The sequence below is a fragment of the Zasmidium cellare genome (genome assembly GCF_010093935.1).
Source record: "Zasmidium cellare ATCC 36951 unplaced genomic scaffold M409scaffold_7, whole genome shotgun sequence".
In the NCBI taxonomy this organism is placed as follows: Eukaryota; Fungi; Ascomycota; class Dothideomycetes; order Mycosphaerellales; family Mycosphaerellaceae; genus Zasmidium; species Zasmidium cellare.
The window spans coordinates 788,557-805,489 of NW_022986951.1; the positions used below are offsets into that span (position 1 = coordinate 788,557).

General features: G+C 53.5%; 6 protein-coding genes across 6 annotated transcripts; 1 reads left to right on the top strand and 5 right to left on the bottom strand.

Annotated features, from left to right (window-relative positions):
• Nucleotides 1–119: 119 nt before the first annotated feature.
• On the bottom strand, nucleotides 120–2,492 carry M409DRAFT_19466 (glycoside hydrolase family 18 protein; the record flags this gene model as incomplete). The annotated part of the gene is made up of 1 exon (XM_033804946.1): nucleotides 120–2,492. The coding sequence occupies one exon, from the start codon at nucleotides 2,490–2,492 to the stop codon at nucleotides 120–122; it is 2,373 nt and encodes a 790-aa protein (XP_033671540.1).
• A 1,100-nt stretch (nucleotides 2,493–3,592) lies between these two features.
• Nucleotides 3,593–4,150, bottom strand: M409DRAFT_19467 (uncharacterized protein; the record flags this gene model as incomplete). Its single annotated transcript, XM_033804947.1, has 1 exon — nucleotides 3,593–4,150. One exon carries the CDS (start codon nucleotides 4,148–4,150, stop codon nucleotides 3,593–3,595), a length of 558 nt encoding a protein of 185 aa, XP_033671541.1.
• A 3,608-nt stretch (nucleotides 4,151–7,758) lies between these two features.
• On the bottom strand, nucleotides 7,759–9,600 carry M409DRAFT_19468 (uncharacterized protein; the record flags this gene model as incomplete). The annotated part of the gene is made up of 1 exon (XM_033804948.1): nucleotides 7,759–9,600. One exon carries the CDS (start codon nucleotides 9,598–9,600, stop codon nucleotides 7,759–7,761), a length of 1,842 nt encoding a protein of 613 aa, XP_033671542.1.
• A 553-nt stretch (nucleotides 9,601–10,153) lies between these two features.
• M409DRAFT_19469 (uncharacterized protein) lies at nucleotides 10,154–11,933 on the top strand (the record flags this gene model as incomplete). Its single annotated transcript, XM_033804949.1, has 2 exons — nucleotides 10,154–11,853; nucleotides 11,903–11,933. 2 exons carry the CDS (start codon nucleotides 10,154–10,156, stop codon nucleotides 11,931–11,933), a joined length of 1,731 nt encoding a protein of 576 aa, XP_033671543.1.
• A 44-nt stretch (nucleotides 11,934–11,977) lies between these two features.
• On the bottom strand, nucleotides 11,978–13,666 carry M409DRAFT_64310 (uncharacterized protein; the record flags this gene model as incomplete). Its single annotated transcript, XM_033816017.1, has 2 exons — nucleotides 11,978–13,053; nucleotides 13,114–13,666. The coding sequence occupies 2 exons, from the start codon at nucleotides 13,664–13,666 to the stop codon at nucleotides 11,978–11,980; spliced, it is 1,629 nt and encodes a 542-aa protein (XP_033671544.1).
• A 1,702-nt stretch (nucleotides 13,667–15,368) lies between these two features.
• M409DRAFT_19471 (uncharacterized protein) lies at nucleotides 15,369–16,928 on the bottom strand (the record flags this gene model as incomplete). The annotated part of the gene is made up of 2 exons (XM_033804950.1): nucleotides 15,369–16,764; nucleotides 16,909–16,928. The coding sequence occupies 2 exons, from the start codon at nucleotides 16,926–16,928 to the stop codon at nucleotides 15,369–15,371; spliced, it is 1,416 nt and encodes a 471-aa protein (XP_033671545.1).
• Nucleotides 16,929–16,933: the final 5 nt, after the last annotated feature.

Consider the following 16,933-nt stretch of genomic DNA (forward strand, 5'->3'; position numbering starts at 1 on the left):
CTGAGGCATAGGAGTTGGCGCCGCGATCTCACTGATCACGCTCTCAGGGACAGCAGAGTAGGACGGCCCAGAGAGATTTGATATACGGACTCTTCATGTGATTGCAAGCTGCAGCCCACCTACAGGTACACTGTGGCTGGCTGACATGAACACCCGACGAATACAACTTCAACTGGGAATCCAGAAGGCGTTGGTCCAGATTCAGTGCCTGTGCTCTGTCGCGCATTGCTGTAAAGCGAGGCATTAGAATAGGAGAGAGGCATCGGGGATGACTTGCTGCCGGTGTTCTGGCCGTTGTAGGCTGGGGCGCCAGAGTATGCCGGGGTAGACTGGCTGGTCCAGCTCGAAGACTTTGGACCGAGCCCACTCTTTGGGCTTCCGGAAAGGGTCGAAGTAGAAATACTAGAGTATGGAGCAGGCGTAGGGGTCAACTGGCTGGTCGGTCCCTGAGGAGTGCTGTAAGGCGGAAGGCTGCTCGGGGCAGTCGTCACAATCGTCATCGCACTCCAGGAAGTCAAACGTGACGAGCTCTCGACAGGTACTTGAGATGAGAACTCGCTGGTACACATCGTCAACGATATCTGCCCCAGTACATAGGAGGTAGGCGTGTGCATTGCAGTCGTAGTATTGAGAGATGTACGGGTAAAACGAGTGGCGGTTGGCGCTGAGATGGCACTATTGTCGTGCGTGAACTTGCTTCGAGATTCTGTGCACGTTGTTGATTTCTCTCCGCTTGAGCTCCAAGTCTGTCTTGCAGCGCTTGAAGATCCGGTGCTTGTTGGCTTAGGAGACGAGCCGGTCTGGTACGAGGAAATGCTGGAACTTCCTTTAGACGCTGTTGGCCCTCGTCCGTAAGAGCTCGACGTTGGCGCGGTGATTGTAGCGTTGGATGATGCGCTCGATGATCGGACAGAAAAAGTCCACGATGATGCATTGGTTGGCAAGGTCGTGCCCGTGGAGCTTGGTCCTTTCGACGACGTAATGCTAGAGTGTTCTGGCAGCGACGTCCGGGTCTGTTCTTGGGAACTGCTGGTATGTGAAGTACTGGTCTGCGTTGCGATCGACGACGAAGAATTGGTCAAAGCAGTGCTAGACTTCAAAGCAGTGCCAGACGTCGACCCCGTGCTAGACGAAGCGACGCTGGACGAAACGGCGCTGGACGAAGTGCTGCTGAACGAATCGTTGCTAGACGACGTGGAGGAACTTGAAAGGGCGCTGGGCGTGAAACTGCCCTTCGTCGACGTAGTGCTTGATGGTGAAGGGGCGCTGGATGCAGAACTCAGCGAAATAGTGCCTGAGGTCGAAGATTTGCTTGAGACCGAAGATATGCTGGATATCGAGACTGTACTACTCGAAACAGTTGTCGAGACTGTGTTGCTAGTTGAGACCGCGCTGCCAGTTGAGACCGTATCAGTCGACGAAGCAGAGGTGGTCGACGAGGCTGTGGTCGAATGGGAGGTAGTAGTCGGCTTGGACGATGCCAAATCCGCCCTCACTTCACTCAACCAAGGTGGGTTGGAGTACGCCTGCGAGGCATCCCACGCCGAAACACCACCGAAGTTGGAGAACTTCTTGCAATAGTCGATAACAGGCTTCAGCGCCACGCCACTCTCGTATCCTTGGCCGCCAGTCGGTCCAGCAGGAACCCCCAAAAAGATTTTGACGTTCGGATTGGACGACTGCGTCACGGCCCAATTGTTCCAGGTGTCGAAGTTGAAACCACTCTGTATTGAAGTGCCTGGGGTGAAAGTGTCGACCTCGCAAGCGGGGTTGTTGTAAAATTGAACAAAGAGCGCATCGAATGGAACGCTGCCCTGGGGGTCGTTGAGCAAGGGGCTGAGGTTTGCGTCTGGGTAAGGACATTGAGGCGCGGCGGTAAGATAGTACGACTTCGATTGATCGGCATCCATGAGAGCCTTCAACTCGAAGGCGAAAGGCCGGAGGTTGGTGCTCTTCTCTTCGATGTCAATGTCGAAACCATCGAGGACGGCGTCACCGAATGGTCGAAGAGTACGGCTAGAGCTGTTGACGGGTCCAAACATGTTCCACAGAAGGTGGGCCGCGTTCTCCGCGCTTTGCGCATTCTCGAATCCTCCCTCGCTATAACCGTGACCACCAATAGAGATGAGAATCTTCTTGCCATATTCCTGCTGACATGTTTTGATCTCTTGGGTGTATGATGCACAGTTCCAGAGCTGCGTGCCAGGGAAGATGGCACAGTTGTAGCCAGAATTCGCGAAGTTAATCACGGGCTGGCCACCTTCGCCGCTTGTAATTGCCGTGATGAAGGCCATTGGGATGATATCGACGTCTGCGTTCGCACAGTATGTAACGAGAGGTTGTTGTGCATAGTCGCCAGTGGCATTGCCGTACGAGTTCTGCCCCCAATAGAGCACTATGTTCTGGTCTCCGCCGAAATCACTGGCGGACACCGTGGGCACGAGCATGCCAGCTGACGCGGCGACAATCGCAAAGCTGCGCATCGTTCTCATTTTGGACTTTGTAAGGACTGTGATTAAACGAATGACTGTGTTTCAAAAGAGCGTCTGCGCGAAGCGCGAAAAGAGAGTGGATCAAAAGGACAGTACAAGAAGGCACACAGAGAAAGAGACAAGGAAGCTTGCTTGCGAGATGCAATGGGTTGTACCTAATAAGAGAAGACAGAAAAGTCGTTCAGTGAGGCACGGCAGCACCGAGAAACCCACAAATCGTGACGTGCTGGCAGGATTCGAAGCCGGCGTCCTGATCAAGCCTGCGCTCAAGGTCTACATCCTCCATACGACCGCTGGTGTTGACCCGCACAGCATGCATATTGACGATTGTCTCGCTTCCTCACGCAAGAGGCGTGCCTGGCGTGGGCCTCTCGTGCGGTGCTCCATTTCTTGACAGGCCGGGTCCGCTCACAGAGGGATGATCGTCCTGACATAGCAGAGGAGCCCGCCGACTCGGTGTTTCTTGCTTATCTGGCAGGCTGTGAGCACTGGCGTCAAGCCATGTGGGTGTTAGAGTCTGGAAATCGTCTCGAAGGACTCAGTCTATACCGGTTCGAACTTACATATATCGGCGGCTCCGCTCATGTCGCTCCGTGCAATCTCGTCTGCAGGGCGTTGCCACCGAAGGTAGCACTTATTAGAACTTCGAGACACATTATTTTCGATTCGAAGCTGAGGTGATATGTACGCTTCTGAAGCTCAAATGAGTGTTGCCGATGACGGCGGCCATGATATGGCATGTCCGACCAAGATGGAAGATGAGGTGTGGTCTGAAAAGAAGCTCAGCAAAAGTTTCATTCGCTCTCGTCCACGTTCGGCATTCGGCATGGGGTGCGTGCCAGCTCCGCCTCCTGAACAAGTACAGGGTCTTGGACCGCCAGCAACCGGTGAAGGTTTCGATAATTTCAGGGAAAAAAAAGATCCATAAACTTTGACTTGGCGTGATGCGTTACCTGATGTTCCTCTCTTCCCACAATTACGAATACGCCGAGCGATGGAAATTGGAGCGTGTTCTCGACCAGTCGATCAATCACAGTATCGTTCTCATCGGTCCGGACGTAGAGCCTGAGAAATTCGACGTCCATGCTGCCATTCATGTCTTAAGGGCGGCTGTAATCTTGCGAGCCATCCAGAATTGGGACTTTTGGTAGGCAGTCCACAGCATCGGGTAGCTCTAATAGGTCGTTTGCCAGGCCTTGGGGACAGCCTTTGTGGTGCGTTGTTTGGTAATTGCGCCTGTTGCATCCAGAACACTTTTGGGATTCCTTTCCCACATTTTCTTCTTGGGCGGTTTTCGGCCGGCCGCTTTGCCCCTCGCCTGATCGAGACTTGGCTTCGAGCTTCTCCCTCACGAGTTGGTCGTAATGATCTTGCCCGCCGAAAGCTACGAGGCCACTGTCGACTCCCTGCCGTCGCCACTGTCGATTGTCGTTGACCCGTTTCTCCTTCTTTGCAAAGAGAAAGATGATAAGCTTCTCGAGGAAATGTTGCTGTCTATTTCGCAAGCGCGCGAATTGCTCGAGGCTTTCTGCCACTGGCCGGAAAACATTCATGTTCACGTCGGCGGCGGCTTTGACATGGCGCAGGTCTTCCAGCTGATCATCGAGCTGCGTTGAGATTTCTTCCAATCTCGGGTCAATACCGTCGAGGTTTTGCATCAAAGCCACGGATGCTCTGACCACCCTGCGATAGTGTCCCTCATGCTCGTCTAGGGTCTCATACCATGCTTCGATCTCGTTGCGGAGATGATCTGCATTATGTCAGGGCCTTGCCAGCTTTTGATAAGTACACCTCGCATACCGACCTCGAGCCTAAGCGTCCACAGGAAGGTCTAGGTGTTCTGTAAAGAATTTCGGAAACACACGCCGGTCCGAGTCGTCTCTATCGATTGGTTCAGACATTTCTGATAGCTGCAAGGGATGATGCCAGAGATGTGCATTCCAGGTTCACCTGACGTAGGGTAGGGAAGGTACCCTGAGATTTTGAAGAGGTCGTAAGAGACTTGGACGAATTGAGGTGTTGACAGATCCGGCAGCAAATTGTTCTTTGACTTGCAAAACCATTGTGCATCCTTTGTTCTTGCAGCTAGGATCACGCTCGAGTTGACTCAGCCTTGAGCCTGTGGCAACAATCTCAGTGACATCTACGTAGAATCGAAGCCGCGAAGATTTTTTCGGCGCTGCCAACGTGAGACGTGAGGCTTTGTTAATTGTTCAAAATGAAATGCTATTAACATCTGTACGATTTTTAATCTTCCGTGGACATTCTGATCTCGATAATCCTGACTTATGTTGACATCTCCATCATAATCCCCATCTGCTAGTTTGATCTATGTCTATGTCATACCCCGGATCATGCTAGGAATGCATCGACTCATCATCTGACATCTCTTCATCTGAAGACTCCTCAGTCTACATCATGTCATCTTCGTCTGCATCATCGAACTCTGGCAGAACGAACCCTAAGCAACACGTATCTTTATCAGTGCCGTGAAGATGATATCGAACATGCGGTTGTTGAAGGCCGTGTCTTGCGTTCACATTCTACTCGAACATTTCCATGGGCAGAAAGATGACGAAGTCGAGAATCCTCTCGAGCAAATCTTCCGCTTTGATGCGGTTCGCAGGCTTCCATTTACGGCACTTATTGATGCACTGAACTGCTCGCGAGTCATCTTTTCCCAGGCCTTCAATTTCATCGCTGTTGTCGTCGACTTCGAGAGAAACGACGTTCTCAGTGCCTTCCTGCAACAAGAATGAGCGATTCTTTACCCGTCTTCGGATGCATCACGAGATTAGGAAGCCTACTCTCCATATTTCTGCTTTGCAAGGCGCAGAATACGGGCATCTCATGCATACGATAGCTTTGTGGACGTGAAAGCGTTTCAGACCGCAGAGGACTGTCAAGTCTGAATAGGTGCTTCTTTTCGCGCTGTCAAGCACATCAGTATATATCGCTACATCAAGAGGAAGTGCTTCGGGTTAGTGTGTGGCATACGAAAGTGGTTTTCATGCCTGAGGCATCAAATTTCACCGAATTCACTTCATCCGCTGGCGTTACCCCGACGAGGCAGTCACCCCCCAAATCCACCACTTCACTCCGCGAAAGCTCTCTCGCAAGTAAATATCACTCCCATCATCCTCCACGTCGAATTTTGTGAAGTTTGGCCGACCGAGTGAAAGCGGCCAGATCTCGATCTGCAGCGTTTGCACAGATGAAGTTCGCCCAAAACGGAAGGCACCAGAGCGCTAGCGCCTTTTTCCGGACTCGCGAATTCGCGGCACGGCGCGAAATTCTGAGCACGCCCACCTATAAATATTTTGTTTTTCGCCGCGCTTCCACCAACCTGTCTTTTTCTCTCATCTTCATGCCGCATCAGCCTGCAGGGTGCCGGCTGTGCGTGAATGCACCGAGTCGCCAGGCCAAGGTTTGATATCACCCCGCACCCCTGCACCCCCCTGTCCACCCCCTTTAGTCAAAGTCACAGGCTTTACCCTCCATGGCCGGGGTGTTGGTAAAAACAAAGGGCATCCTTTAGCATGGGTGTCGACACACGAACATGAAGGCCTCTGGTGTGTGTACTGTACGTATCAACCCACTCCCTTCCTCTTGCTTTCTGACACTTGCTGACTCTTCACCTTTCGCGTTCAGGCAAGATAGCATCTTGGTCGATCTTCGAGCCATGCCGGATGTGTGTTCGGCCCCATCGCGTAGGGTTCAGCTGGATTGATCGCATCAGTCTCCCGACTGGCCCCTGCAGAGCTGGTGCGCTCTCGACGACGAGTTTCTCGAGGGTGCGTGCGACATAGCGCCATCAGCTCGCGTCGAGCGCGTGTCTGGTGTTCGCTCGGCGGTCATGGCCATGGCACAGGCCTCTTCACTGCGCTGAGGTGAAGGGGTACTCGCGAATCCAACATTCGTGAATTGCGACTTCAACATCACGTCTGTGTCAAAACTAGGGCGGGGTTCACACAAGAGAGTGCAGTTCTTTGCTCGCGTCCGCAACATCGCAGCTTCCCATGGCGCCCAGCTGGCTTCGGTCGGACACAGAAACCAAAACTGCAGAGGGGGTGGCCAACACCAGCTCGGTGGGGAATTCGTTACAGTGTGCGGCCACTGCCAGACGCCTACGTACCCGTGCTGCTTGGCAGGCTGGCGCCGACACACCCGCGCCCGCCCTCTGGGTGGACGGCTGTCCCAGGCGTCGCACCCAGAGATGGTATGTTCCACACCCCCGATACGAGATACTGACTGCCGCACGATGGCCTGCACCTTATCGTGGTGTGCGGTGTCTAGTAGCCCGCAAGGGTGAAGCTGAGACAGGCCGAAGCCTCGATGACTGGTCGAACCGACTTCACGACTTGACGACAAGTCACCCTCCTCAACCTCCTCAACTGGGCCGACTTCACCAACACCCCTCCGCAGTTGGGTCACGCCTTCAGGCCATCTTACACAACACCACCGCGAGCTAGCCGACCGAAGTGGCGTCACTACCACGGCGACTTCACAACAAGCCTCCACAGCCGGCATCACCACCAACGCGAATCCACCGAGCCAGGCGATCGCAAGGGCGCGACTTCATCAAACAACCACAGACACCACCGCGAGCCAGTCGACCGAAGTGGCGTCACCAACACGACGACTTCACGACTTCACAGCAACCCTCCACAGGTGAAGCTGACGCAGGCCCTGGTAGATAGCATGGTGTATTGAAGATGAAGCCGTGATTGAACTCGTTGCCCATGCTTCATCCTCCTTCCCGTCTCATATCCGCCAGTCTTGACTTGTGCGTGCTTGCGTGCGTGCCTGCTTTCCCTTCCATCGGATGATCATGTTTGGACAACTTGGTTGGCGGTTGTGTTGTGGTAGCGGAGATAATGATGCAGGACTCTGGCAGGTTCTTGCTGTGCCCTGGGGTTGATGGTAGATATCAATAGTTTTGAAGCTGTTCGTGGTGGTTTTCATGTCTCTCATGCCGTCTCTTTTGTTGCGCTGTCAATGTGCTTTTGCTGCTTTGTTCATTTGCATTGTTCGTACAGTGCCATCGTAATATTTGGCGATGCCGGGGTCATGCTGTGATGGAGATGACGCTGGCGGGTCGCGGTCTGTCGTCGTCGCTCAGAGAAGACAAGATTCACCACCAAAGAAGAAGGCCGGTGGGTTGAGTTTAGATTCATCATATCATTTCATCTAAAGTGTACAAGTCGCTAAACAGAAACGTCCTCTTTACTCAAAACATTTCTCCAGCTGTTGCGCAGACCTCTCTTCAAGTCCCAGAGTAGACAGCAGTAACATTCCTCCCACACTCCACTCGCTGCTCAACACTTATCTTCCTCCCATCGCCCAGCTTGGCTGTTGTCCGCGGCGTGATGTGAAACCTGTGCTCTTCCTTTCCACCACTGCTCTTCTTCGCCCGCTTCACCTCCGCTTCCATGTCGAGAGGCTGAATGTAAATGGGTGTTGAGACGTTGTTCCTCTTGCCTGTGCCGAGCTGGTAGTGCTCGTTGCCGCCCCAGAATACGATGTCCGCGCCCCAGTTGGTGTCGTCATCAGATGTCTTGTCGGAGGCGGATGTGTAGGTGATGTTCTTCATAACGGCAGCAGCATGCGTGGCACCGACGCTAAGGTTTTGGAGGCGGATGGGCACAGTTTCGTTGGTCTTCTCGTCGTACTCGAACAGGCCGCTGAGGGTGGGGATCTTGGTTGGTGTATTTTGGACGTGCGTCCAGCGGCTGTTGCCCAGATTGCCCATGATGCCAGAGCCGAAGGCGAACGTATCTGCAGTGATACGACCAATGCTGAGTTTGACGCGAGGGTCGGTGGGGTCGTCTTTTGGTGAAGCCAAGCGGGTGGCATCCACGGTGAGGTAGCTGTTAGTGCCGCCAGCAGCGATGTGAGTAATGCATGGCTGTTGCGAGCAGCCGGAGTATAAACGTTGAGTGGGGAGGAGCGACGGGACATCGACAATGCTGGCTTCGGGACTGTAGTCGAAGCCCAGTTGGCCCGAAGAATTGTCGCCCCATGCGAAGACACGGCCGTCTTTGTCCAAAGCCAACGAATGGTAGTCGCCACATGCAAGCTTCAACACTTGAAAGCCTCGTAGTGTTGTGATCTCATGCGGCTGGTCGTAGGCGCCTTCAGGTCTGGTGATCCATGTAAGGCCCGGGATGCCAAGCTGACCACGACTTGGAAAGTTGTCTGATGCCGAAGCTGTCGAGAAGACACGGCCTTTCGATGTCAACATCAATGCGTGCTCAAGACCGCCTGCGATCGATGTGATCTTCTCAGAGTATCCGAGGTCTTTAGGCGAAATGGTGCGGTATGAGATCTTGCTGGAACCATGCCAGAAGGGGATCCAACTCGACTCTGATGGTTTGATGCCTTCTTGTTGCTCTTCTGCAGATACGGGTATGCTGTAGACTTTGCCGTTGCCTCCCAAACCCAGTATGCGGTCCTTCGATATCGTCAATGCAATCAAATTCTTCCCCTTCAATGTTGCGACTGGCTCTCTGATATCTGGCGCATATCCCAAGCCCCATTGCAGCAGGTTTCCCTGCTCATCAATCGCCGCTCCAAAATTCCTGTCCAGCTTGACATCCCGTAACAGCTTTCCGTCGAAGAACGGTATTCGCCTGGGGGTCTTGATAACGTTCTCCGTACTGTCTGGCGCAACGACTCTTCCTGTATTACTGCCCCAGGCATACACGCCAGGAGCCGCCCACGATCGCTTGACTTGATGGTGTTGACTTGAGATCATATCTCGATTCTCCTCCTTGCTATTGCTGGCCTTCTTCCTCGACTCTTCGAATATGAGTTCATGATCGTCCTCCTCTTCCTTCGCCGGTGCTTCGGCTTGGGTCTGTCTGAAAAAGTTGCCATCGTTGATGTAGAACTGCGAGGCCGTTGCAAGGCCTCCTGCGACGGCGACGGCGAATATGGATCGGTAGAGCTGCTGCTGCTTTCGGTGTGCTCTTGCTTGGTATGAGATATTGGCGATTCGTGATGCATACGCTTGCTGCGCGAGGAAGCTGGCTCGACTGGACGATGATCGTTTGCCGGCGGGAACTGCTTTTGTCGCCGCTCTCGAGAGCGCTTGCTTCGATGCCATTGTTGAGACGGGTGTCGGTTTCGATTGTGCTCGGTATGAGGTAGAGACACGCTCAGTGAAGAGGTATCTAGTTGAATTCGAAAAAGTGGCGAGGAGGTTGAGTGAATGTCGAGGACAAAAGATCGAAGAGGACCAACATGGATCTGATCCAATGATGCCCTCTCCGAAAGTCAATTGTCGAATCGAGAACGTCAGATGTGGGTCCCGTTCGGATCGTCCCGTGAATGCTCCTTCGACCTCACCTCGTCGTTTGGACACTCTTCAAACCCAACAAGATATCTTGCTAGCTGTATCAATGGCGAGTGGAGGTGTCGAAGGTAACATTCCTCAGCTTGCACACAGAGCTGTCTCGATGCAGCGCCCCCACAATAGGTACCCTGCTGGTATCAGCTGAATCACCTCTAAAAGTGCTTCAGACCTTTTCCGCAGCGCTTGCTCACTCGAGGATACCATGGATCCAGGGTCACTTGGGCTTTGATCTGCTGAACGATGTTATTTTTGCCGATCTCCAGAGGTAGGCTTCCTCCTTTGAACGGCTGGCAACCTTACGAGAATGGCTTCGCTATACAATCCGCTGGAAGCAAACAAGATACGCCTCTTAGCCTTCATCGATGACACCGGGACGAACTGCACGCTGGAAAAGGTATATCTGAATGATGCGCCGCCTTACGCTTGCCTCTCCTACGCTTGGCAAGATGGCCAGACACTGAGCACCCCAGTTGCACAATCCACCATAATGATTAATGGTCAGCTGAAATCGACCCGGCCAAACCTTCAAGACGCACTTGCTCACCTGGGACCAATCGCCCGTTCCAACGGCCACAGATTTTGGGTCGATGCTCTTTGCATCAACCAGGATGATCTTGTCGAGCGAGCGGAGCAGGTAAAAATCATGAAGCACATCTATGAGCACGCTGAAACGGTCATGGCATGGATAGGCCCAGCGAACGCTGACACCGAGCTTGCTCTAGGAGTAATGCAGGCAGTCTCCAACTTCACGCATGAGCTCTTTAACAGAAATACGCAGCGTACAGCACTCCATCTATGGCAGGCAGCCATTTCTCGGCAACCATTCTTTCAAAATCGACCGAAGAGCGATGTTCTTGTTGGGTGGGCCGAGATGGTGCAGATGTTCAAAGCCCTTTACTGGGGGAGGACATGGGTACAACAGGAAATCACGGGCAACAACGCCGTCTTTTACTGTGGGCCATGGTCATTCACCTGGAAAGAGCTGCATGCCTTCAACGAGTTTCATGGTACTTACGGTGGACTGCGCGACATGCCCGACAAGTACATGCTGATGATTTCTGGTGGCGTCAACGTCGGCTCACCGTTCTTCGACCTGCATGTCGCCGAGAAAAACCGAACTACGTCATCAACATCTCTTGCCAAGAAACAGAAATTGATGGCTCTAATTCGAGAGTTGAGATTGACACATTGCTCAGATGCGAGGGACAAGGTATTCGCTGCACTCCCACACGCTACAGACGTTGACCAGGTTCACGCAAAAGACTTGCTTGCTGTGGATTACTCCAAATCCGTACGTGATACGTTCCTCAACGTGGCACGTTACTACCTGGAGCACGGAGATCTTGAGATACTGGGCTACGTTGGAGCAAATTGCCACGACCACGACTGTCGACCTCCTCGCGGGGCAGAAGAGAGTCCACTACCATCGTGGGTGCCCGATTGGCGAATCCCATACCGCATCCGTCCCCTCAACACAGGCGGCCGAAGCGATCGAGACTATCCCATGCTTTACAACCCTCTCCCTCACTCCACCGCCCAACTTCAAGTCACCTCCTCAACCCTCCAAATCTACGCTCTTATCTTCGACACGCTCCGTACAATCACACTAACAGCCGGCCGCGAGTACGTCCCGTCCCAACTTAAAATCAAATGGGGCAAGCACATGAAAGCTTGGTCTCCCAACCTCACAAGTCGTGATGTCAAAAGGATCCTGAACGCGGACGCACAGTGGAGTGCTGATGAAGTTGGCAACGCAAGGGGCGAGGTGATTGACTGGGAATTCTTGGATGAGCCGATCGAGAAGATGAGGCCGGAACATCGTTATTGGAGGCATAATATGCGACATGTCCTGCGGAGTGTGTGTCGTGATCGGCGTGCCGGAAGGACGAAAGGCAACAGGATCGGCATCTTCCCTGAGGCAGCAGTGCCTGGTGATGTGATCGCTGCGTTTTATGGGGGCCATGCGCTTTATGTCATCCGGCCTGAGCAGGACAGACAGGGGATGTATCGATTCATTGGCGAGTGCTACCTGGACGGCATGATGGACGGACAGCTTCTGGATGTCGCTGCAAAAGAAGGACTGACCGCTACGAAAGTAACAATGATCTAAACCCAGCGCTTCTCATGCCTACCTCTGGAATCTCACGCCCAACGCATCCGACACCACAGTCCTCGCCTCACCACTATCATCAACCTCGATCACGAATGCATCAAGCGCCAGACCACCTCTCTCCAGCTCTCCAACCGTCTGCCACGAAATGCACGTCGGCGTTCCAAAATCAGCCAACGCACTCTTGTCCTGGATCACACCCTGCCACACCCTCTTGCCTCCCTCAACGAGATTGGTAGGATACAATCTAAAGTCGAGATTTGCCGGGTCCAAGATACCACTCTGCTCCGCAATCGTGGCAAGCCAATCCGTGCCATTGACGACGAGGTGCGTGACAGCGAGACCCGGGTCCGAGCCCGAGTCCGTGATGTTAAGCACGATGGAAGAGGCATTACCAGCGGAAGTGTACGTCCCAGGATAAGTAGCCTGAGCCTCCTTCTCCGCAAGACTCTGCAGCTGCAACAGCGCAAACAGCGCCATATCCGCATAAGCGTTCAAATCCGGCGCCTCGCCCTCGCTGTTCAACGCCAGAATCGAGAACCCGACGCCGTAATCCGGCGCGAGACCGAAGTAGTTGCTATACCTCCCCACAGTTCCTGTTTTCGTGTAGACGTCGATGATGGTGCCGGTGGCGTTGTCCCTGTAATGGTAGATCTCCCAGGGTCGACCGACGGAGTTGGCGATGTTGGAGGTGGAGGTGAAGGGTTTCAGCCAGCGGCGAGTTGTGGATTGGGGGAGCAGGGAGGATGTCAGGAAGCTGTGGCCGAAGGTGGCGAGGTCGGCGGTGCTGGTGAGGAGGGAGAGGGAGGCGGGTTCGCCGAGGGTTGAGGAGTTGGAGAGGCCGTGGCCGAAAGGTGGTGCGGAGGTGTTCTTGAGGAGGGAGGTGCTGCTGAGGTTGAGTTTGGCGAGGATGCGGTCTTGGAGGATCTGTGCGAAGGGTTGGCCGCATTTCGCTTCGAGGGCGAAGGCGAGCAGTTGGAAGGCGGCGCGCGAGTAGATCGGCGTCGTATCCGGGAGGTAGACGGGAGGTTTCGACGCCAGCTTCTTCAGGAAGATATCCTTTTGACAACGCCCGTCGATTCTGCAGGCATCCGCTACACACGAATCATCAGCTCAACATCAACACACCACGACTCTCGGAGCGGTTCACATACAATGCCTCACAATCCCAGCCATATGGCCCGCCAACGCCCCCAACGTAACATTCCTCCACTGCACCGCTCGGAGCGGACCTCCAGTCGACAAGCCCTCCAACTCCGGCAAAAACTCCACAATACTCCTCTCCCACCCCTCCACACCCAACTCCACCAATGAAGCCAGCACAGTTAAAATCTGCGTCAAATCCCCCGCCGCATATACACTCCCTCGATCCGGCTTCTCAACCCCAGCACCATGATGATACTCGTAGAACAGCGGGTCTGATCCATTCCCGTTCCGGACGAGATTCCCACCCGCGAAGAGGCTGAGGCTGAAAGAGGTGGTGTTGGGCGTGATGGGTCCGAAGTCGCCGGTGCCGGCGGCGAGGTAGGAGTCGATGTAGGAGGTGAAGGCGTTGAACGTCGATTTGAGGGCCGGGGAGTTGGGGTCGATGCGCGGGGCGGGGAAGTAGGGGCCTAGGAGGGGGCAGGGTTTGTAGAGGGAGGTTTGGGCGGTTGTGAAGGGGAGGAGGGGTAAGAGGGAGAGGATGAAGGGGTGTGCGAGGTGCATTTTGTTGGTGGGTTGGGTTGGTGATGGGGAATGGACTTGGAATTAGAGGAGAAGGTCTTGATGTTCCATCATATACTGTACCATCCTCCCCAAACCGCCTGCCTTCAACGCCAAGCCCTCACACATCACACATTTCAGCCTTCGCAGCCAAAACCCAAACCACGCGGTTCACCAGGCTGAGTCAACGGACGTAAAACCTGCCCCGGCATAGGATAGGGCCATTGCATTTCCCGAGTGCGACAGACACCGCCAGCTGAACCTGCACTCCTTCCCAAACAGGCCGTGTGGAGAGGCTTCGCCTTGCTGCTTTGGGTAAAGCGCGGAGTTTTTAGCTTCGTATATCGTAGCATCCTTTGGGACACGGGTTGCCAAGATGGATGTATTACAAAGTATAGGAAACCGGTGCAAAACGAAGGGGATGTTTGCGTGTGCTGTTGGGGATGGAGTTTAGGCTGCCATTGTTTGAGAGGGAGAGTGCGAGTGTTTTTTGCTCTGGGCATTGGTTTCGAGGCGTTGTTGTGAGGATGATTAGTCTCAGGCCAACAGGTTTACGGTGTTGTTGTCGTGGTTTTACGATGCGGTTCTGGGATATCGATTTATTTTATTTTGAAAGGGGGTGATTGATGGGCCTTTCGTGCGTGTTGCTGCTGAGAATTGATGTAGGCTGCCACTTTTGCTTCCGTCACGTAGTTCTAATTGCTTGCTCCCTTTTGCCCGAGTATTACTTTCCCGATCTCGCCACGTGCAAGACTGATTTATTGAGCGAATGATTTTGTGGTTGCCGTCGATGCGGTATGTGATGCTGAAATACGAATCAGAATTCCATTACCTACTCCAACAAAAACATCCTTCCTTCCATTGTCATCCACATCCAAACAAGCCTCCTTCACCCACCCCTCACCTCACTTCTTCCCATCCCGTCCCCTTCGCTCATACAACTCCCTCCTAAACACCACACCACATTAGCACACACCTCCCAACCCACGCAGCCACTCATCTCCCCCCATCAAAAACAAAAAAAAACTCACCCTCTCTCCCCCTCCCGCTCCCTCCCCTCAATCCTGTTCAAAGAATCCTCAATCAATCCGATATGCCCCCTCAACGTCCCTTCGATTTCGTCGAGGCGGGCTTCTTGTTCTTCGAGGTTGTGGATTATGTGGGATCTGAGATATATAGTTGAGGTGGTGATGGCGGAGAGATTTAGAACGCCAATGAGAAAGGAAGAGTTGCGGAGGAAGGACATTGTTGACAAGGGGAGTCGGATTGGTTGGGATGGATTGGCTTATTGATGGGGTTGATGGGGTTGGTGTTGTGGGATATGTGTGTTGTGAAGGACTGGAAGGCTGGATCGATGACGTATAGATGTTGGTGTATACGTAGACTGGCGATCGTGATTTTTCGAGGTCGTTTTCCAAACCTCGCAGGTGGTTTGTTGTAGTCGATTCGTTGTAGTCGATTCGTTGTGGCTGAACTTTTTGTTTTTTTTTTCAATTTGGAATATCTATCCCCAGTACTCGCAAGCGGTCTGAGCAATCCGAAGCGCGATTGAGAGCTTAGTCGGTTGTGGGGGAACGGAGAGATGACAATGCCGTGCATTTCATTTTGAGCAGAACAAGGGCATTAGCAGGTAGCTAAACAAAAAGTTGAGAGTTGAGCTAGAGCTGAGATCTCATTTCACATCATCCAAAATAAAATCAAGTCATCAGTTTCCCTTCTTCAGCTCCCTCTCCAACCAAACCTCAAACAACTCCCTCGTTCTCCTCTCATCATCCTTATCCTCCAGCGCCTCGCTCTCCCTCCACAAGTGCACGACTCCAAAGCCCACCTCGATGCAAATCAACCCTATGATCATCCACTCCAACATACTGCTATGCTTCTCACTCAACCTCTCCCGCAACACAGCTGCAATCTCGCTCGCGTAGTCCATCTTCTCGTTCAGGACTTTGATCCTGACGCCGACATCTAAGGCTCGGCCGACCATTTCGTAGTACCCCTCTAACCCAAGTTCGTGGGGAGAGTCCCAGAAGAGGTCGGGCAGGGAGTCAGTGATTTCAGAGTAGAGGTTGAGCTGGGAGCGGATCTCGAGAAGTTCTCCCGTCCGTTGCAGGATCTGGCGGCGGTTGATGCGGAGCGCTTTTCCGCGAGCGAGGACTTTTGGGATATGCTGGGTGGTGTCGAGGTAGTGGGAGAGGGCGTTTTCGAGGACGGCGAGTTTGGTGCTGCGGGCGAGGGCGGAGGAGAAGGCGATTTTGGCGAGGATGTTGTCGATCTCAGGGCTGCGATTGTAGAAGTCGTCTTCCAGGGTGGTGGTGTCCGGAGAGTGGTGGTCGCTGGGCTTGGTGCCGAGGATGATGGTCTCGCCGAGGATTTTGGAAGTTTCGCGGGAGGGGTCTTCGATGTATTCGAGGTCTTCGATTTCCATCTTATCAGGATGGCTGTCGGAGCCGGCTGCGGTGACGAGGACTCTCTCGACGATGGTGTGGGCTACTTTTTGGGGTACGTTCCATGTGACGACGCATCCTGAGGGGAAGACGAAGACATCGCCTACACCTTGTGGTCGTTCTTCGCCGGATTCGTCATCCTTGACGACAAAGTTGGGCGTCTGAGCATGTAGCACTTGTGCGCGTAGTCCTGTTTTCAGAGGGTCCGTCTCATATCCTTCTCGCTGCAGCGCATGGCGAGCAGTGCTCAAGTTGTACGTCTCCGCCGCACAGTACCCCGTGACATCTTTTGTATCTGCCTCAGGGTTGACATAACGTGTCTTTCCACTCTTCTTGATCAAGCCTCTCGATCGTTGCGCCTCAATCGCGACTTTTCGGAGAGAGTTTGATGTGGCGCGTTTGCTGGCAGCGTTGCGCTTTGGGAGCGCTTTCGAAGTCGATTTCTCACTCTCGTTGACAGTCTTGTTCTCCTGCCGTACGACTCGGTTGGAAGTGAAGTGGTTGCGAGGGATCTTGCGGGCGGGATTTCTCGAGGTGGATGTGAGGCTTTGGTGGTGCGGAAGCTTGCACTGCGACGACAGAGGAGAGCTTCGAATTGGGGTTGTCGTCGTCAACGTCCTCTTGACGATGCTGCCAAATGCGATCCAAGTAGCAGCTCTGGACGATGCCATTGCGGATACTATCACTGAAATATTCTTAGCTATTGTATTGATTGAAGATTGCTGGAGCTGCCGCTGATCATTTGACGCATCTCGGTCTCGGCAAGTCGGAGCTTGCTGGACCTCACGATACTTACCTCACGACTGCCTGCTCTGGCTCATACCAA